Consider the following 22,069-nt stretch of genomic DNA (forward strand, 5'->3'; position numbering starts at 1 on the left):
GTCTTGGGAATATGGTGTTTATGAATGTTCCCAAGTTGAACGACTCATTCTGTTGCTTTCAGGTTTCATGTGCTATGACAGATGAAATTTGTCGTCTTTCTCTTTTGGTCGATGAGTTTTGCTCTGACTTCCATCCTTCTCCAAGTGTGCTTAAAGTGTATAAAACTGTAAGTTAAATGGCTCCAGTTCTTTGGAGTGATGTTTCTTTGTTATTTTGTACAATTTGGATATATTCTTTGCTGTAAGGAGTCATAGGAAAGGCCAGTTGTCACATTTTAGCCTCCACATAACCTTTATTGATTGACTTTGTCTTTTTTTTTTTTTGGAAAAGCAAACATTTTATCAAAAAAGAATGGGGGATAAACCATTACAGGTTTTTATTTAAATTATTAATTTACTAAATTATTTAATAATTTTCCCCAGTTACATTCAAAACAATTTTTTGTTTTACATTGTTAAGATTTTCAAGTTGTAGGTTTTCTTCCTTATCCTTACCCACAATTAAGAAACCACATGTGAAGTTATACAAAATCTTTCCATGAAAGTCAAGTTGTGAAAGAAAATATAGATCTCCCATCCAAATGAATGTTAAGTTAAGAAGAAAGTGAGAAAAATAGAGAATACATCTATCTATATTCAGACTCAAATCAGTTCCTTCTCTGGGTATGGATAGAATTTTTCATCATGTATTTCAGAGTAGTTGTGGCTGATGGTAATACTGAGAATAGCAAAATCATTTATAGCTGGTCATCCCGGAATATTGCTATTACTTTGTATACTGCATATTTTACTTTTTTCTTGGAGGACTTTTCACTTTTTTCTTTTTAGCTTGAGAGAGTCCTGCTCATCATTTTCCAGAGGACAATAATATTTCCTCACAAAACACATCTGATAGTTTATTGAGCCATTCCCCAATTGACGGGCATCTCCTCAGTTCTTTTTTTCTTTTTTTGCCTTGAGAAAAGGACTGCTGGTTTGTTTGTTTGTTTTTTTAATAGAGATCCCTTTTTTTGTTTTTTTCCAAATCTCTTTTGGGATTCATGTTTATTAGAAGTGGTGTCAGGTCAAAGGATACTCACAGATTTATAGCCCTCTGGACAGTCTTTATTTCTATATATCAAGTATATGAGCTATTTATACTTATGTATGAGCTACTTATGTCTTGTAGAAAAGACATTAAAAAAATCCCTCCACCAGACTTACAATTGTACTTGTCATTGTCCTGATCAGTAGAATAGAGTTCATTAAGCCTACCTTACCATATGGTATCTAACTTGGCCTAAATATTATTCTGGATTTTTTGATATATTTGCAACTTTAGGATTGTCAGCATATCCAGTTGAACTCAATGTTCTACACATGGGTGCAGAATGTTTGCCTAATTTAATTGAAGTTAAGGTAGAAGTTAAATTAATTGAAGTTAAAGTAGAAGCTTTGCCCCTTAAAAAACATGGTAGTGAAATGATAGAGCTTGGTAGCAGGTGATTAAAAGTAGCAGAATTGTGTGAGAGAGAGAGAGTGTGTGTGTGTGTGTGTGTGTGTGTGTGTAAGGAAAATAAGGTTGGGCTATGAAATTATAGAGAAACTTAAATTTAAATAAAACATTTTGTTAGTTTTTCTTTTACAGTCTTGGGGGATTTACATTATGAAAAAGTTTAACATCTAGGATTTAACTGGTTATGAAAAATAATAATATTTAAATTTCAAAACAGGAATTAAATAAGCACATAGAAGATGGTATGGGAAGAAATTTGGCTGATCGCTGTTCCACTGAAGTCAATGCCTCAATGCACCAATCGCAACAGGAAATGATTGGTAATACCTTGGGTGTCCCTGAGATGTAGATTTTTTTTTTAAATTTGTAAGGTTTATTTTTTCATTTATTAAAAAGTTTGTGTTTGCCCTTGAGTATTATGTTAAATTTGGACCAACTATGAACTTTCTAGTTTGTAAGAGTTTATACATTTTAATAGTTTTTTTTTTTTTTTTTTTTTTTTTTTTTTTTTGCTTTCTCACATAATATTAAGAAGTTTTTTTTTAATATTTAAGAGATAAAACAAATATACTCTTACGGTATTTTAGACATTTCTTTTTAAATACACACAAAACCTGCTCATACTTGAAAGAAGTGATTTGTTTGGGGTTTTTTGTTTTTTTTTTTTTGCTTTCTAGAAAATTTGAAGCCATTGCTTCCTGCTGGCATACAAAATAAGCTCCATGTATTAATCCCTTGTAAGAAATTTGATCTCAGCTATGATCTGAATTGTCACAAGTTGTGTTCTGACTTTCAAGAAGATATTGTATTTCGTTTTTCCTTGGGTTGGTCATCTCTGGTTAGCCGGTTCCTGGGGCCTACGAATGCCCAGAGGGTACTCTTAGGATTATCAGAGCCCATCTTTCAGGTAAGATAAAACTTGTTAAAATTCTGCTAGAAACTAAAACTCTGATTTGTCATATCTTTAGCATACAGATCTGTTGCTTTCAATCTGGCTACTTGATTTGATTATCAGTGTATACTTGTCAACCATCTTTAAGAGAAAATAGGCCCCAGACCTTCTTTCTAGCACAATTAAAAGTTGGAGTCCTCAATCCTCTCAATCTCTGGCATGCATTTTAAGAGGAGGATGGGGCTAAGACTTGCAGAATGGGATAGTTGTGACTGGGCACTGACCTCTTCAATGGCCCTTGGGGTTTATTTGCCTGAATTCTTGAGGATCTTGTACCTTTGTAGCCATGGATGTATAAGATGCTGAAGGTATGGCCCTGTTTGGACACATACTCTCACAGAGAGACAACATATAGCAATGCCACAGAATGAAAGGTAGCCATTGATATCTTACCACCACTATGCCAGCAGTGTCTCCTGGGACCTGGTCCCTTCCTACTCCTGATTACTCACAGCTGCCAGTCATTCTTTCCATGCAGTAAGGCGACCTTTCCATATCTGTTTATCTGCGGGGATTGTAACTAATCTCCCCATTTAGAAGGAGGAGCCCTGGAGGGAGGCTGCCCTTCCGACTCTCCACTCATACACTTTAATGAAGTTGAAATGCAGGATGATTCCTTTCCAAATTATTCATTGTTGACACGGTAACAATTTAGTCTGTAGTCTGCTGCTTGTTCCACCAGGCTCAGCTCACTTCTCAAGTTTGGTGTGGAGGAGTGGGACTTGGGGAGAGGGAGGGACCTTTTCTTCCTGCACTGTTGTTAGTGCTTCCTTTTCCATTTTCCCCAGAAGAACTTCTTAATCTACTCAGAAAGGGGGACCATTTTTTTTTTCCTTCTAAAATAGAACAGATAAAGATGGTTTCTCTTCATCTCCAACTGGGCTGTCTTGAGAGAAGTAGAAGAGTGGCATTTTGTAAATGCCATAACCATTTTGTTCTGTTTGCTCTTCCATGTTTGCCAGGTGCCTCGATCTATCGCTTCTACTCCCACCGCTCCTCCTAATGCTGCAACCCCAGATCTGGCGTCTCAGGAAGAAGTGATGGTTACCTTAATAACAGGCTTAGCTTCTTTAACGTCAAGGACTTCTATGGGAATCATTGTCGTTGGAGGAGTGGCAAGTAACAGTATTCTGTCTTAACTACAGTTGATATTGTGATAGGACTGTTTTATAGGGTCAGGAAAAGGCAATTCTAGGCCTACCAATAATAATTTATAGGTTAAAAAATATGCAATTGTGATTAACATTCTATATAAGTCTTATCACAGATGAAAATGTTATGAAAAATGAATCAGACTGTATCAGATAGTCTTCAGTATCAAAAAACTTGTTTTAAAATTACATGGTTAGTAATATGAAAAGTATGAATATGAAATGAAACTTTAAAAATTTTTGCTTCAATGATCTTTTAAAATAAAATAATTCAGATAATTTTGTTTTTGTAGCTCTAGATTCCCCAATGATAGCCCCCAAAGAGTTGTAGTTCTTGGACACCTATCAGATTTTGAGATAAAGAAAATGAATTTACTTTTGGATTTAATTTTGTTTGAGAGATAGTGAAATTTGGAAGTTTGTGATTATCTCTAGCATCTAAGAAAATTTAATGCATCTCAACATAGTTGTGAAGAGTTCTTCTTTTCATAGAATCACAAAATTTCAAAGTTAGGAAGGACTTCAGTGGCCAAAATTCCATCGTGAAAGGAAAGGAATCTTCAACTCTGACTTATCTAACAAATATTTCTCCAGCCTTGGCTTGGAGGAAGACCTCCATGAAGAAGGGATTCCACTGGGAGGCAGCCCTTTCCTCTTGGGAAGGCTCATCTTTAGGAAACTTTTCTTTACTTCTGCCCACTAGGACCAAGCAGAACAGGCCTCATCCCTTCTCTGTGTGATGGCTCTTCAACCTTTCTAAATATCTCTTTTACCTCTCCTTCCCTTTTCCCCCACAATCTTCCATTCTTCCCAAGAATTAAGATTTTAATTTCTTTTAATTGATTGTTTTTATAGCATGGAATCTAGTCTTTTTACCACATTCTTCAGCTCATTGACTGACTTTTCATAAGTTCCTTAAAACTTAAACTGAACCCAGTACTTGAGATGTTCTGAAAATGGCAGAGTTCCCTGGAGCCGCCAGTTCCTTATTCCTTCCCTTACAGCTTCATCTTCTATATTATGTAATTGCCATATTATACTACTGACTTGTTGAACTTGGAACCTGTTAGCCCTCTTTTCCTCCTCATCTCCAATCGTTTTCTGAACAAAATGCTGCCCAACCATGCCTTCTTGCTCATCTTAAATTGGTAAAAATTCATTTATTTCTATATCCAAGTATTTTATCTCTACTGATTTCCATCTTCTTAGATTCAGCTCCCTAGTCTATCAAGATAGTTTTGGAATATGATATTGCCATAAGAGTGTTAACTTTCCCTGTGGGCTTCATGACATGCAGATTTGATGAGCATGCCTTCTATGTTTTTGTCAAATTCATTATTAAATATCCCAGGGCTAAGCTTGGATCCCTGGGGTACTCCACTGGAGACCTAACTGAACAGTTAACAGATGTTCTTTGAGACTAGTTGTCTAGTTAATTCTCAATCCGTATCTCTCCGTGTACTCTCTAAGAATTGTCTAATTGTACATATCAGTAGTGATCTACAACCGTTTACAGGAGCTTATAACCAACCATGCTATTTGCCTCCAAAAAGAAACCTGATGGGGCAGCTTGATGGTGCAGTGGATAGAGTATCAGCCCTCAAGTCAGAAGGACCTGAGTTCAAATGTGGGCTCAGACACTTCTTGGCTGTGTGACCCTGAGCAAGTCACTGAACTCCAATTGTCTCAGCCAAAAAAAAAAAAGAGAGAGAGAGAGAAAACTTGATGGACTCCAGTGTAGAATGAAGAGTATGTTTTCTACTTTGTTTTTCTTGCCACATGGCTAGAAATATGGAAATTTGTTTTACCATGGGTTTTTTTTTTTTTTTTAAATTTATAATATTTTCCCTTGTATTCATTTTTCCAAATTATCCCCCCCCCTCCACTCCCTCCCCCCGATGACAGGCAATCCCATACATTTTACATGTGTTACAATATAACCTAGATACAATATATGTGTGTAAATACCATTTTCTTGTTGCACATTAAGTATTAGATTCTGAAGGTATAAGTATCCTGGGTAGATAAACAGTAGTGCTAACAATTTACATTCACTTCCCAGTGTTCCTTCTCTGGGTGTAGTTATTTCTGTCCATCATTGATCAACTGGAAGTGAGTTGGATCTTCTTTATGTTGAAGATATCCACTTCCATCAGAATACATCCTCATACAGTATTGTTGTTGAAGTGTACAGCGATCTTCTGGTTCTATTCATTTCACTCAGCATCAGTTGATGTAAGTCTCTCCAGGCCTCTCTGTATTCATCCTGCTGGTCATTTCTTACAGAGCAATAATATTCCATAACCTTCATATACCATAATTTGCCCAACCATTCTCCAATTGATGGACATCCATTCATTTTCCAGTTTCTAGCTACAACAAAAAGAGCTGCCACAAACATTTTGGCACATACAGATCCCTTTCCGCTCTTTAGTATTTCCTTGGGATATAATCCCAATAGCAGCAATGCTTGGTCAAAGGGTATGCACAGTTTGATAACTTTTTGGGCATAATTCCAGATTGCTTTCCAGAATGGCTGGATTCTTTCACAACTCCACCAACAATGTATCAGTGTGCCAGTTTTCCCACATCCCCTCCAACATTCATCATTATTTGTTCCTGTCATCTTAGCCAATCTGACAGGTGTGTAGTGGTATCTCAGAGTGGTCTTAATTTGCATTTCTCTGATCAGTAGTGATTTGGAACACTCTTTCATATGAGTGGAAATAGTTTCAATTTCATCATCTGAGAATTGTCTGTTCATATCCTTTGACCATTTATCAATTGGAGAATGGTTTGATTTCTTATAAATTAGGGTCAGTTCTCTATATATTTTGGAAATGAGACCTTTGTCAGAACCTTTACTTTTAAAAATATTTTCCCAATTTGTTACTTCCCTTCTAATCTTGTTTGCATTAGTTTTGTTTGTACAGAAACTTTTTAGTTTGATGTAATCAAAATCCTCTATTTTGTGATCAATAATGATCTCTAGTTCTCCTCTGGTCATAAATTCCTTCCTCCTCCACAGGCCTGAGAGGTAGACTATTTCTGTTTCTCTAATCTATTTATTATCTCATTCTTTATGCCTAAATCATGGACCCATTTTGATCTTATCTTGGTATATGGTGTTAAGTGTGGATCCATATCTCATTTCTGCCATATTAATTTCCAGTTTTCCCAACAGTTTTTTCCAAATAATGAATTTTTGTCCCTAATGTTGGTATCTTTGGGTTTGTCAAAGATTAGATTGCTATAGATGTACTCTTTTTTTGTCCTTTGTATCTAATCTGTTCCACTGATCTACCGGTCTATTTCTTAGCCAATACCAAATGGTTTTGGTGACTGCTGCTATATATAGCTTTAAATCAGGTACACTTAGACCACCTTCCTCTGACTTTTTTTTATTAGTTCCCTTGCAATTCTCGACCTTTTATTCTTCCATATGAATTTTGTTAGTTATTTTTTCTAGGTCATTAAAATAGTTTCTTGGGAGTCTGATTGGTATAGCACTAAATAAATAGATTAGTTTGGGGAGTATTGTCATCTTTATTATATTCGCTCGGCCTATCCAAGAGCACTGAATGTTTTTCCAATTATTTAAATCTGACTTTATTTTTGTGGCAAGTGTTTCGTAATTTTTCTCATATAATTCCTTACTATTCTTTGGTAGATGGATTCCCAAATACTTTATACTCTCAACATTTGTTTGGAATGGAATTTCTCTTTGTATCTCTTGCTGTTGCATTTTGTTGGTGATATATAAAAATGCTGAGGATTTATGTGGATTTATTTTGTATCCTGCTACTTTGCTAAAATTCTGAATTATTTCTAATAGCTTTTTAGCAGAGTCTTTGGGGTTCTGTAAGTATACCATCATGTCATCTTACCATGAGTTTTTATGGAGAATGAGTATCATATTTCTTGTTTTCTCAGTGAGTGGGAAAGGGGGCTAGAGGGAGAGTGAATAAGGAACTAGAAATTTTAAAATATTGTGGGGGGCGGGAGATGATGCAGAACTGAGAGAAAGATTTTGTTTTTTATCCTGCCACATTACTTGTGGGGCTGAGGAAATCATTTAACCTTTTGGCCTCAGTACTGTCCTGTTAAAATGGTATAATAATTGTGACTGCTCATACTTATGTGGATCAGAGATAAGGCAGATAATTTATTTTAAAAATTGAGTTACCAAAAGCTTTGCTAAAATCTAGTAAAAGCTTATATGCTCAGCATTCTTATCTACTCTTCAAAAAAGGAATGAGGTTAATCGGACATGATTGGATCTTTAAGTCATGCTGCCTTTTATAGTTTGTTTCCCCTTTTAGATATTTGCCGATCATCTCATTATTGATTCTCAGGAAGCTGGAAGCCCAGTGGTGTGGTCCTGGACATAGTGTCAGAAAGACCTGGCGTAGTCACTTAGGAGCTGTATGTCCATGGACAAGTCACTTAATCTCAGTTTCCTCATTTGTCAAAAAAGGATATTACATTCAAGAGTTTCTAAAGCCATATTCTGTCTATAAGTGGGCCATTTGTACTTCTCTAGTGTTGTGTTACTTCTCTAAAATGATCTTAAAAACAAGTCTATTCTCTACATCCTGCATCTATCCCCTCTCTGTCCTTAAAGAGGTCATTCCCTTCCTCCTCATTAGTCCTCTAAAGTCATGATTGATTATTGTACTGGGCAAGAGTTTGTATACATTCATTAGATACTTGTTTCTTAATGTGTTACTATTTCTGTATCATTCTCTTGGTTCTGCTCATTTTACTTCATCAGTTCATCCAGATCTTTCCATGTTCCTTGAAACTGTCCCAATCATTATTTTCTATGTCACAATATCCCATTACATGCATATACCATCATCTACTCAGCCATTCCCTGGGTGATGGGTTCCCTCTTAGTTTTCATTCTTTGCTAGTACAAAAAGATCTGCTGTAAACATGCTGTCCACATAGGTTCTTTCTCTCTTAATCTCTTTGGTGTATGGGTGGTGAGATTGCGGGTTCCATATTGCTTACTTCATAGCTTCACTAGTCCCTTAATGTTCCTATTTTTTTGAAGGTGACTTGAATTTATCAAGCACAGCTAAGTGCTTTTAGTGCTCTTGATCTCATCTACCTATTAAAATCATTTTAGTTCTGTTCTGACGGTGTGACACTGGGCATCTTTTTGCCTCTTTAGCTTCCTCATATGTAAAATGAGAATCTTAATAGCACCACTTCCTCTAAATGTTAGTTATTACAACAGTGGTTTTCCTTAGTAGCCATAGGACCATCTCTTCTCCCTGTTAATGTTTACTATTATTCAGATTAAGGTTCTCTTCGTTATCTTTAGCTTTCCATTCCAGCCTTGGCTTTAGTATTCTTTATAGAGGTACTCTGTTGCCTGGTCTCCTTCCTACCTCCTTTACTTGTTTTGCAAATTTTATTTATTTGAGTTTCCTGTGTATCCACATTGATTTCTTTACACAAATGCCATTTTTCTTGGAATTGCTTTCTTTTGCCTCTTCAGAATTTCATTCTTTAGTATCTCTTGTGCTCCTGGGATACATGGATGGCATCAAAGTGATTGAATGTTATCTTAGTTGTTTCCTGAGATAATCAATGTTATAGTAATATCACAGTTGGATTTGGAGCTTGAAAGGATTTATCTAGCTGTATGTTTTACAGATGAACCCAATGCTCAAAAAAACAGCAGCAGGTGACATCCAGGAAGATTTTCTCTCCTTTAATTTAGTAATCATATATTCTCAATAAGGAAAAAGTCTATTTCTCTAGCTGCTATACAAGTTCCCAGTGATTCCAGAATTAGGAATGGGTAACCTGAGGAGGAGGAAGGGTACCAGTGAAATCTTTGTAGCCCTCTGATTTAGCAGTTAACTGACAGGTTAGAGATGAGAAGTTAGTTCTTTATGCACTGAGGAAAGTGACTTGGATAATCTAGTTTGTTTAATTTTTTGGAAGAAACCTTGGAATTTGAAACAAATAGAATCCATATAGTACCTCCATTTCTATTTGTTTGACAATAATAATTGTTTTCTTTGCAGATCTGGAAAACAGTGGGCTGGAAACTTATAACAATTTCCCTGAGTATGTATGGAGCATTGTATCTTTACGAACGGCTGACTTGGACCACTCGAGCAAAGGAGAAAGCCTTCAAGCAGCAGTTTGTAAACTATGCAACTGAAAAACTGCAGATGATTGTTAGCTTCACAAGTGCTAATTGCAGCCATCAAGTACAGCAGTAAGTCACAAAATATCTGTTCTAGGATCTGGACCCCATAGAAACCTGTTCCAGTTCTGTCTCCGAATTTCTCAAATGAGCAAACTGCTCAAGTTGAGTGTTATGTCCGAGGTCACTGAGGACAGAAAGAACCAGAATTTAAATCCAGGGCCTGAACTCTGAAACAGCATGCTCTGCTCTTCTCAGGATTAGATCTGAACCGAAATAGCTCCTACATGAAAACTCTTACTCTCTTCAGATTTTCCTAAATCATGTTGTCACTATCTCATCTTTGGCCTGTTTATAGCATCTGTGAGCAAGAAATTTAGGAAGCATCTGATCAGTGGAAACCAATGAAAGATCGTCCAATTGAAATTTTCTGGTGTGCACTTTGATTACAGAAACAGGTTTCTGCAGCATTGTTCACTGGTAGAGAAGGAGTATTTGTTAACCTTGGGTCGTATCTCCTGGCTTCACATTTTAATGTTGATGGATGAGTATTACTTGTCTATACTATAAAAATTGGGTTTAGACAACCAGTCTCTGCATTGGATTGTAAGCTGCTTGAGGACAGGGACTGTCTTTTTGTATTTCCAGCACTTAGCAGGATTCCCGCCTGCACAGTCAACCCAGTCAACATGTAAAGGTCTTGTATTCCAAGATAAATCAGCCTTTTTAAGAACAGGCAAGAAAATGAAGTGCTTATAATCCAGAAAGCTCAGGAAAAATGTAGAGCTATCAAAAAGGGAAGACTGATGAGAAACTCAATTTGACTATCATTAACCTTTTCCCCAAGAGATGAGGATGGAAAATGTTCTTTAATTTAATGGATTAATTGCATGTAGCAGTGGATTCAGGAAGCCTCTCCTGGCCCAAGGCCCCTAGGTGTGGGAGTAAGGAGGGTAATTAGGTATGAGAGATATATTCAGGCAGTCTACCTGGTGTGTAACCAGAGTTGCCAGAACTTTGCTGAGTCGGAGCATTGACTGCTCATACTTCAATGTTGCAGTGAGAAGAGAGTTGGCTCACAGCTTCCTTTCTTTCTCTGGGGAAATATAAAATAATAAATAAATGTCACTTAGCAAATTAATGAATAAATTTCATGAAACAAAACTAGAGGGCATCAGTGTGAGAGTGGCTCTTTTCTCTGAAAGGAGGTAAAGTCATCAGCAGACAGTGCTGGTGGGGAAACAGGAGTCAGCTTCAGATCTGCAAGCCAAGAATGTGAGCTGCTTATTTCTGGGCATCAGAATTTAACTGAGCAGTTTCTCAGGACCAGGGCTGGTGAGCAGGCCAAGTTGCCTCCCAGCCACAATTTGCTAGGTCAAAAATCTGATCTTAACAACAATGGCTTTTGAATGGCAATGGGGGAGAAGTAACTCAAATTATAGCAATATTTTAAGGTCCCCCAAACCCTTCAGATAGTGCACATGTATCATCACCTCCATTTTATGTGTAAGTCCGCTAACATTCCGATGTATTTCCTTTCCCAAATAGCTAGCAAGCATCTGAACAGAGGCATAGGAAGGATCCCACTTGATTCAGGGTCAGTGAGTGCTCTTTGCTCTTGGCGGTTCTAGGATTCTATTCTTCATATTTGTGGTGAACAAAATTGTTCTGCAAAGTTGCATCTAGGTTTTGTATATTAAAAACTATTTTAAAAAATTTTAGTATTTCCCAGTTTCATGTAAAAAACAACTTTGACATTGATTTTAGAAACTTTTGAGTTCCTTTCAATAAAAGCTGTAACATGTGTAGTCATGCAAAATATTTCCACATTAAACATTATTTAAAAAAAAAAAACTAAACAACATAGATCTTTCTCCTTCCAACCAGAAAAATGCTCAAGAGAAAAAAATTTTTTAAAGTATGTTTTAATTGGTATTCTGTTCTTTCTCTGGGAATGGATAGCATTTTTCATCATAAGTCTTTCAGAGTTATTTTGGATCATTGTTTTTCCAAGAATAGCTAAATCATTCACATAGTTGATCACCTTATAATATTGCTTTTATTTTGTGCACAGTACATTTCACTTTGCATCAGCTCTTTCTGAGAGCATCTTACTCATCATTTAATAGTATTTCATCATAATCACATATCACATTTTGTTCAGCCATTCCCCAGTTGATGAGCTTTATCTCAATTTCCAATTCTTTGCTCCTAGAAAAGAGCAAGTTGGATTTGGTTTCAAACTTTGTCTCCTTTGATAGAGGACTGCTGCTCCATCTTGTGGCATTTAAGAATATTAGTTAAAAACCAGTGTTGTTTCAATGGCCTTGGTATCTGCAAGCAAAGTGAAAATAAACCAAGAGCGATGTGTTTGATTGGGGGACTCAAGGTTTGATTCATCTTATTTAGCTGTGTGGTTTTTATCTCATAATTTTCCCATGATTGGCTGTCTTTAATATAAATAACTTTATTTTTTTACTTTATATCTTTAAACTTTAAATCCCATCTTGGTGCTTTACTGTAAGTAAAAAGAAGGCTGATCTAAATTCATTTTCTCTAATCTTTCTTCCTTGAAAAGGGAAATGGCTACGACTTTTGCTCGTCTGTGTCAGCAAGTTGATGTTACCCAGAAACAGTTGGAAGATGAAATTTCTAGACTGTCCAAAGAAATAGACCAGTTGGAAAAAATACAAAACAATTCAAAACTTTTAAGGTATGAGTCATAGGAAAAAGTATTTCATAACAATTTTTTATTCCAATTGCTTTTAATGGAAAAAGTTCTTAGTAGTTTTAGTAAAAGGGTTGTGCTGACATTTACTAGCTAATTGGTGCAGTACTTTGTTTTCTGTGCTATCTGAGTTGGGGTGAGATAAACTATTTTGATAATAGGAAAGTGTTAGTGATATTTTCAATATCTAGAGTAAAGTTTTGTTATTAACTCAATATTTTGCATTAGGCAATTAAAAGCAATTTAAACGAGGTTTTTTTTTTTTTTTTTTTTTTTTTTTTTCATTCAAAATGGCAAGTTCACTTCTGTGGGCTTCTTTAGCCCAGGCTGATAAAGATGATCTTTTCTTAGGTTTGTGGCAAGCTTTAAACATCACATTGAAATCTAATGACGAGGGGGGGCAGCTAGGTGGCACAGAGGATAGAGCCCCAGCCTTGAATTCAGGAGGACCCGAGTTCAAATCTGGTCTCAAGACACTTAACACTTCCTAGCTGTGTGACCCTGGGCAAGTCACTTAACCCACTTAACCCCAGCCTCAGGGGGAAAAAAAAATCTAATGATGAACAAAGCCCACCCTCACTTTGTAATTCAGCTGTTTTTGTGTACCTGATATACCCGTGATACACCCATGTGTACATTTAGCAGCATATGGTTTATAAGGACAAATTGTTATGGTTGTGTGCACTGTTTTCTAATGGAGATTGTACTGACACTACATCTTTTTTTTTCTTTTTTTTTTTTTTTTTTAATTTTTTATTAGTTTTTATTTACCAGATATTTGCATGGGTAATTTTACAACATTGACAATTGCCAAACTATTTGTTCCAATTTTTCCCCTCCTTCCCCTCCTTCCTTCCCTCCCCCCCAAATGGCTGGTTGACCAATTTATCTTAAATATGTTAGAATATAAATTAAATACAATATATGTATACATGACAGTTGTTTTGCTGTACAAAAAGAATCGGACTTTGAAATAGCATACAGTTAGCCTGTGAAGGAAATCCAAAATGCAGGCGGACAAAATCAGAGGGATTGGGAATTCTGTGTAGTGGTTCACACTCTTCTCCCAGAGTTCTTTCGCTGGGTGTACCTGGTTCAGTTCATTACTGCTCTATTGGAACTGATTTGGTTCATCTCATTGTTGGAGAGGGCCACGTCCATCAGAATTGATCATCTTACAGTATTGTTGTTTAAGTATATAATGATCTCCTGGACAGACACTACATCTTGATACTTTTACTTACACAAATGATTTTTCTAGATAGGCAGAAACAAAATGGCATTTTGTATGATAGTGAAGGGTAAAGCAGTTAATTGAATGCCAAGTCATATTTATCTCTTTGAATCCATTGGAGAAATTCCACAATTAGAATTGTTATTGGTTGCACACTGAATTAGGCTGTCCTTTGAATAGCTTTGTATGCAACTTGCCATACTTCATTCCGATGGCGGTGATTAAGTAGCCAGAAATGTATTTTGCTAATTATCGCCCAAGTCGATGAGGACTTTGTATTTTAGCTACCTGCAGAGCAGCATTTACATATATGATAGTGGTAGACTGGAACACTCTGAAAGGGTTTACTAATAACTTTTTTTTAAAATAACTTTTCATTTACAAGATATGCATGGGTAATTAATTTTTCAGCATTGACAATTGCAAAACCTTTTGTTCCAATTTTTCCCCTCCTTTCCTCTACCCCCTTCCCCAGATTGCAGGTAGACCGATACATGCTAAATATGTTAAAGTATATGTTAAATACAATATACGTATACATGTCCATACAGTTATTTTTGCTAATAACTCTTGATTCTCAAGTACTCTCGTAGGAGCATTTGTTTTTTTCCTAAATTATTGGATGAATCCATGTACTAATTTTTGGTAATCTTTTGTTTAAAAACAGAAATAAAGCAATTCGACTTGAAAATGACCTGGAGAATTTTACGAAGCAATTTCTCCATCCAAGCAAATAGAAGAATCTTAGCACATGGTTCTGGTGGCACCGGAAGAAAAATTACTCTAAATATGAATTATATTGACTGTGCTTGTTGAAAATTGCAAATCTGGGTTTAGATTCTGGAAGTGAACTATCTCAAGGTGTTTGCGTTTCTTAACAATGGTTCCGTGGTATGTTCATATGCTTAGTTGTAATGGGGGTGAGGGTGGGTGGGCAAAGAACCAAATCTTTTGCTGATTTGAAATAATGAATTTGTGAAAGGAAGCACAACTAACTGAGAGGCTGGGGAATGGGCTTTTGAGCTCCTCAATAGGGTTTTGTTTGGTTCTGAAAAACCCCGCTTCCTGGCATCCAGGAATTAGAAAGGCCACTTTAGTCCCATTCTTTCCCCTCTTCCTCCCCCCCCCCCCCAATAATTTTCAGTGCCCTCTTTTATTGAGAGTAACCAGTCTTTTATTTTTTAAATACCCATTTATTAACCAAGAAGAGGAGGATTTCTTAAAGTGTTATTTATGCAGATAACAAAGTTTTTTTTCACATCAATAACTTTTTCACTGTTGCCTGTTACAGCTGCCTAATCCCAAGTCTTGTCTTCAAGTTGTCATTCACTTGTGGGTTTTTTGGGTATTTTGCCTCTGCTTGGTAAAGGAACACCATCAACAAAACTCCTGAAATGAAGTTAAAAGTGTCAGGGCCATAGAGAGCAGTTAGAATCCAGTGTTCAGGGAGCTATACCAGGAGACTTGGATGTAAAAAAATGAGGAGTGCTTGCCTGTGTAGACTTGGATTTCATGTGGAGCGGTGTTTAAGTAGGATTGTCCGATACCCTTTAATTTGGCCCCAAGTGAATTTGCTAGTTTGGACAGAAGTTGAAGTGGTTTGAATTCATCTTACCAAGGTTTTCATGTGCTTAGTAGATGGTGACTCGTCCAGTTTGCTTTAATATGCACAATGGAGTTGACAGTTAAATATAGGAATGAAGAAAAATTCTGTTGCTCTCTGGGGGTTACTGTACTGACTAGGTTTGACATTTTATTGGGGCAAGAAGAGAATTTCCCACTCCCTTATTTTAGGTACCAGAGCTGAGCTCTTTCCCTGGGCTGCCTGAGCAGTTTTCTGTTGAAAACATTTTACTGTAAATAGGGATATTTTGGGGGGGATTATTCATTCTCTGCTTCCCTTTTTGTGCCTTTAAGGCTCTGAATGCTATTTATTATTCGACCTCCAGGCAGGTGTGCCTGTATTTTTAAAGAATAAATAGCATTGTTTTTTGGCCATTTAAAAGTCTTTCAAATTATTTATATATTTTTATGCAAATTGAATGTTTAACAGAATAAAATATTCAGGTCCAGAATTGAATGAAAAGTTATTAAATTGTACAGATTGCTGATAACTCTTAACAGGGCCCAACTGAAGAATGGGAAAAGTGGCAACAAGTCTTGGATTAGCGTTCACACTCACCTTGGGCCACAGGTTGGCCCCAAGTATGAGCCGGCTCTCCTGTATGCATGTGGACAGTGTAGTGGCTTGGTTGCCACTTGGTTGATTAGTATAGCGGTCATTCGTTTCCTTCAGTACTTTGAAATAAAGAATTGCCACCTGATTGTTTGGACATCTGTTGTATGCATGTTGGAAATAGGAAAAGTTGGCTTAAGAAACCAAAACTAACCTTTCCCCCCCAATCCTAAAGCCTATAACTTGCACAGAAATTATGTGATTTTAGTACTAATGTGGTTCAGACTTTTGCCAGATACTTGATGTTTATTTTTTATGTATGTTTGCAAGATCATTTATAAACTTTGTATAATCCTAAACTTTTTACAGTTATTTTATAGCTGTTCAGACTTCCAAGGGAAAAATAAAAGCTATACCCATTGTTTGCCTGAATCTAGAAAACATTTGTAATGGCACCAAATTTGTAAGAGGTACAAGCTTCTTGGGAATAGCTTCTATCTTGAAGAGACTGCGTTCACCTTGTTCTCTTGCATGGTTTTGCTTTCCCCATGGTGATCTTGGCAAGGACTCTGGCATATGGCAGAGCTAACTCACCTCTCTGGCAGTTGAGCCTGATTGATAAATAATCAGACTTGCTGAGTAGTAATTTAACTGAACATATGTTACATGTGAGCCTTCAGGGAAAGAGCTACCCTGCATTCTGACTGGAGCATTTGCTAATTTAGGGGATGGTGGTAGAATATTCTTACAACAAATACATTCTCATAACTACTTCACCATGAATGAAAGGGCCTCCTGAAAACGTTCACTGCCTGGAAAGAATATGGGTGTCCCATCTCTTGGAAAGTTTAAATGTCTCCTTATTCACTGACAGTCGTGAGGTATTGACTTCTCTAAAATCATATAAACTAGCTTGGAATTCTGGTGGAAGGAAAAAACTTCTTATTACAAAGAATCTGGTTAAAAGCACTTGTTTATTGGTTACAATATCAACTCATGGCAACATGTTTCACTGAGCCACTGTACAAATACAAAGATCAAATCCATTGGAAAAAGCTATAAACAGAAGTTCATAGCAAGTGACTATTTTCACAGGGAAGTCATTGATGCAAAAGCACTATTGGAGAATGCACGGCACAAATCCCTGGTTTTTATTAATTGGCTTAAATTAAAGCTGTTAAGACTTTATCTGGATACGGACACACTCCAAAGGCAGTGTGGAATCAATTCGTCTTTTGTTATATTTACTGACTTATCTGGTCCAAGTCAGCACAGAGTGTGTAAAACAAATGTTCTAAGATGAGAAGAAATATATTAGAAATTTGACCATTATACAGTGACTGCAAAACAAAAGTTTTTAAAAACCAATTACATTTGGACTCCTTTGGATGTAATATATGTATTACAAGTGTTCGAATGCCTCTTTGAAAGGAGAAAAAACACGGAATAGAGCACCATTGTGTAAGTAAAAACAAAGGCTGGAAATATCTAAAGACTATTCCACTGAAGTCCATATTAGTCAAAAACCTAACATACTGTGTGTGGCACAAGATTTTGTCAGGCACATTTAAATCTGTTATCAGTTATAGCAATTAATTAGTAACACTTGACACATTTTTACCATTACAACACTGCATTAACATTCTGCATGGATTTTATATAACCAGCAACTGGATATAAAGGCCTGTGGTGTCTCCAAAGAGTAGGAAGAAATTGTACCAGCATGCATGCCAGATTACTGAATACAAGGTGCACCACCAGCCCATGCTTGCTTAATTTATACATGAAATGCGAATCTTAAAACCAGTCACTCTGCTTTAGAACACAGCAGAGAAAGCATTTGTTTTCACTAATTCATACCTATTCTAACCAGTATTTTAAAGTAGAGCACTAAAATCTAGTGGCATTGACTGTCCTTTGACAGGGAGAAAAATAATGGAATGTTTTTCATGCTCTCATAAACATAAAATGTGATGTCACAATGGGACAAGTGGTACATTTATTGAACTTCAAAGGTTATAATGTACTGTAGGATCTGTTCATTCAGCATCACTAATCCAAACTGACAGAAGGCTCTTAATGGGATGTTGTAAATAATCAAGTTTGAACACATCACTCTTGTACCATTCATGCTTATTTTCGGTCTTTTGAAACATCTGTTGGGAAAATTCTAGAAAGAAACCCTTCATAGTCACTAGAACTAGGCTTCCACCATCACTTGTTTTAGTCCCATTTGGGGGATGACTCCATCCATTCCTTTTCGATTCATATAAAAATGAATTCCGAGTGCACAGAATGTTTTAAACTTCAACCAAAGTTGAAGTTTCTCCTTTAAACCATGAGGCCAAAGCAGAAAGGGTCCCCTTCATCAAAGAAACAAAGATTACGTTACTATGGCCCCATGTTCCGTGACTACCGATAATGAGAGAGACACCATCTTAAGTTCCTCCTGTCATGGTGGATGGAGCAGACTCTGGAGGCAGCAGGTGTTGCAGGCTGCTCGTCATAACCCAACAGTTCTGAATCTGCAGACAAATTTATCTTCACGTGACAAACTAGGCCCTTGGCTAACCAGCTCCAGTGAAATCTCGGAGATGAATAAGCAAAGGCAACTAATATAAAAAGATTTGTAGGAACCCCATTATGCCAGAAGTATTATAAAGTGCATTAGGCTCAAATGTCAATCATTGATAGGGTATAAGAAGAAACAGTTGATTAAACTTTAGGATTAGGGAAACAGGCATGAGAAAATTGCTAATATTTTTGATACCAAATGTAAATGGGGTTTGAATGGCATTATTTTGATTCTGACAGATTTTCCATGTGTGTACCTTCCGGCTGATTTTAGGAATACTAACAATAACAAAAGAAGTGGTGTGGACTCCCAATCTGCGGATAAATTCAGCAACTGGCAAGTTATGCCATTAATTTTTAAAAACAAGGGAACTGTCAGGATGGCGATTTTAGATTTACCAAAACACAGCCTCAGACACAACTGGCAGTCATTCGACACAGCACTAAGGACTTTTTGACAGATTATATGTATAAATTTATCAAATATTTGTTAATCACTCAAGTCATCAGAGTAATTTTAAACTGGTCTATTCAATATTTAAACAGGAAAAAAAAATCTGTTAAAATGACTTTATAACACTTATGGCTTAGCCAAGTGCCAAAGACAATTATGGCTACTGGCATGCAGCTTTGAAACTGCTGGAGAGCACTTCTCATTTATTTGTAAGGATGTTTTCCCTTGTTAGAAGAAATGCTTTTTAGTGGTTTTTTCATGATGTTGAACCAAATGACATTATTCTGCCTAACCTCAAAGAGCTTTTATAAAGATACATAAACATTACATAATTAGTACAGCACACCAATCATAAGTCATCACACAGAAAAATGAAAATGTAGGAATTTTATATAGCATAGAATAATTTTGGTCCTATACTTCCTTAATTGACCCTAATTTTTTTCTCTTTGTAGCATATGATTGAGAACTGATACTGCATTCATTGTGGTTGGCACGCTTTAACTATCTGTAAACAAAGACTTACAGGCACAGTTTGGAAATGCTGACGTTAGGAGTGACAAGTGATCAGAATTTTATACTGGTCTCAGCAATAATCTGTGGTTTCTAATACGTTTATAGAATCTTGGGCCCATTTCACAAAAATGACTCCAGGGGATTTCCCCACACTCAATGTAACATCACCAATTAAATGACTTTAAGGGAATCCAAGGTGGATAGCACATTTTTCTGAAAGATCACTGTCCTTATAGTCTAGTTTTTGTGGCACATCCAATGCTAGTAATATAAATTTACTGGTAAGGAAATTTAGCAACTGTATGAGCATACTCTGCTTAGATTGGTTCCCCTGTCTTAACGTATGCTATTTTACTAGCAAAATAGCTTAAGAAATGTACACTTGGCACTAGAGGGAATATTTAGACAAAATAAGTAATGTTTCAATTTAATTGACCACTGGTATCTACTAAAATGTGAAGGCACAGGCCATTTTCACCAAGCTAAATTTTAAATTAAGAGGTCATAAAATTTGTAAAAACATGGTTTACACTTAAGGTTTTAAAAATAAGGTTCCTGACCTACAGACATGGATAATGTTCTTCATTCAAAATGTAGTGCTATCTTACTACATTATACATAAAACAGGCATATGTACTCAGGTGAAATACTGGGAAATATCCTCAGGTTTACAGGAAAAACATCTCATTCTTAATCTCTGAGGCAAAGAACAACAAAAAATTCCAAAATGCAATTTTCCAAATATCCTAAAACTCAGGTATAATGAAATTCAATTGGTTAAGTTCACAGTGGGACATGTCACTCATAGTGTCATTGTATTATAATTAGCCTTGAAGAACGAATGTGCAAAGAATGTTGGCCATTTATCTACTACATACTCTTTGAAAATGGTCAATTCTAAAATTCCCTGTATAGTCTTAGAAAAGAAAATTGTTATTTGGCAAGTGTAGAGAGCACTTCTAGGATTCTACACAGTTCATCTGTCCCAAATGAATGTGGGCACTTAAATCTGGGGAGTAATGTCCATGGTGTTAAAGGATGCACCAGAAACCACAAGGTGAAATATATCCTCAATTTTCAAGAGGAAGGTGCTAAAGAAGTAAGGCTCTAGGTAACAGAATGGAATCACTGGGGCCCATTTTACAAGATAAAAAAAGAAGGTCATCCTTCTGTGGTGTCCACACATGGGAACAATCACATATCAAAGACATGGCATCACTTCCCACCTGGAGCAATTTCACAAAGACCCTAGCTTCTTCAAAAAGAGCATTTGATTCATCCTCCAAAAACTCAGAAAAATGACAATTCAGAAAGATGCAAAGCTATAAATGTAGTTAAAAAAAAAACAACAACAACATATTTTACAGACACATGTTACAGGAGAGGCTGCAATAGTGTGTGCATTCTGTTCCATACCAGGAAATAGAGAATTAGCAGACTTTGAGCACAAGCAGAAATTCCTCAGATCAAGCTAACCAAATTTTCCAAAACAAAACAGTCTGTATTTACTTTCCTGTCACTATGATTTTATACACTGGTCCCCTCCCCCCATTCACTTTATTTTCTTCTAGTTTACAGAAAGCCTGTGTGTGAGAGAGAAACAGATTTTGTGTGTGTGTATGTGTGTGTGTGTGTGTGTGTGTGTGTGTGTGTGTGTGTGTGTGCATGTATATGTGTAATAGTGAATAGGAAAAAAAAAACTTCACCTGCAAATACAAGGTAGAAATGTTATTTCACAGCTACAGGCTGCAGCATTGATCTCTCCAGATCTCAATGGAGAATTTTGTAAATCATAGTACAACCCAGTTAATTCCAGATTCTAAGAAAACTGTCCCAAGATCCTGTTGCTACAGCCATGCCATCATCAGTAACACCTAAACAGCTGACACGGTTATCATGGCCAGCAAGAACACCTAAAAGAATAAGGAAGGAAAAGAAAAAGAGTTAGAACTTATACCCATTTGAAACATTTCAAAATATTGACATCATACATACAAACATATACATACATTAAAAATAAGGTAAGAGCCCTTTGAATTCATAGAATAATATTTACCACCTTGTGAATAAAAACAAAATTCTAAGTAGAAAAAGTCCTTCACTTCTGCTATGAATGATCCAACACTGATGAGAGCATCCTGGACCCCAGACACCAAAGGTGCTAGGGACTTCCTTCCCTCTTTCATGTCTTTCTTAGATGCTGTGGCTACTGAGCCTCCTCCTATATCCTGGCAAACACCATGTAACACCTCCATCCCAGGATACTAATTAGAACCCCTGAACAACATAATTCATTACGTTTGGCATTTATCTTGGTTCTGTTTCAGCTCCTGCTTTATGTAATGTTTTTCTCCCAGTAAAATGAAAAGTCTGCTTTTGCTTGTATTTTTATCCCCAGCAATTAGCAGTGTCTGAATCTACAGTAAGAACTTAATGAATAAATTCTGTTCCTCCATCCTCCCACCCTTAACAGATTCCTATATTGTTTCTCTCAAACTGGGAATCTCCCCCCGGCAGAAGCTCCCATCCTGATCCTTTTGCCAACATGGTCATCTTTTGGGGCTCTCCCATCTTGGCCCGCCCTTTCTCATGTCCCCTTCTGTGTCCTGAAAGTCATTTC

The 22,069-nt window shown here is 36.5% G+C and overlaps 2 protein-coding genes across 4 annotated transcripts in view; one reads left to right on the plus strand and one right to left on the minus strand.

The window, feature by feature from the left end:
* The window catches only part of MFN1 (mitofusin 1), a 42,615-nt gene extending 26,269 nt beyond the window's left edge, over positions 1-16,346 (plus strand). For both annotated transcript variants that reach the window (XM_074298250.1, XM_074298252.1), the window contains exons 12-18: positions 63-167; positions 1,713-1,815; positions 2,173-2,402; positions 3,410-3,562; positions 9,643-9,839; positions 12,346-12,480; positions 14,397-16,346. In XM_074298250.1, coding sequence (XP_074154351.1) covers positions 63-167; positions 1,713-1,815; positions 2,173-2,402; positions 3,410-3,562; positions 9,643-9,839; positions 12,346-12,480; positions 14,397-14,466 — 993 coding nt within the window. In that variant the 3' untranslated portion in view covers positions 14,467-16,346. The remainder of the gene's footprint in view (positions 1-62; positions 168-1,712; positions 1,816-2,172; positions 2,403-3,409; positions 3,563-9,642; positions 9,840-12,345; positions 12,481-14,396) is intronic.
* Positions 16,347-16,860: 514 nt separating this feature from the next.
* Positions 16,861-22,069, minus strand: part of GNB4 (G protein subunit beta 4) — a 77,466-nt gene continuing 72,257 nt past the window's right edge. For both annotated transcript variants that reach the window (XM_074298254.1, XM_074298253.1), the window contains exon 10: positions 16,861-21,362. In XM_074298254.1, coding sequence (XP_074154355.1) covers positions 21,256-21,362 — 107 coding nt within the window. In that variant the 3' untranslated portion in view covers positions 16,861-21,255. The remainder of the gene's footprint in view (positions 21,363-22,069) is intronic.

This window comes from Sminthopsis crassicaudata, chromosome 3, assembly GCF_048593235.1.
Source record: "Sminthopsis crassicaudata isolate SCR6 chromosome 3, ASM4859323v1, whole genome shotgun sequence".
Lineage (NCBI taxonomy): Eukaryota > Metazoa > Chordata > Mammalia > Dasyuromorphia > Dasyuridae > Sminthopsis > Sminthopsis crassicaudata.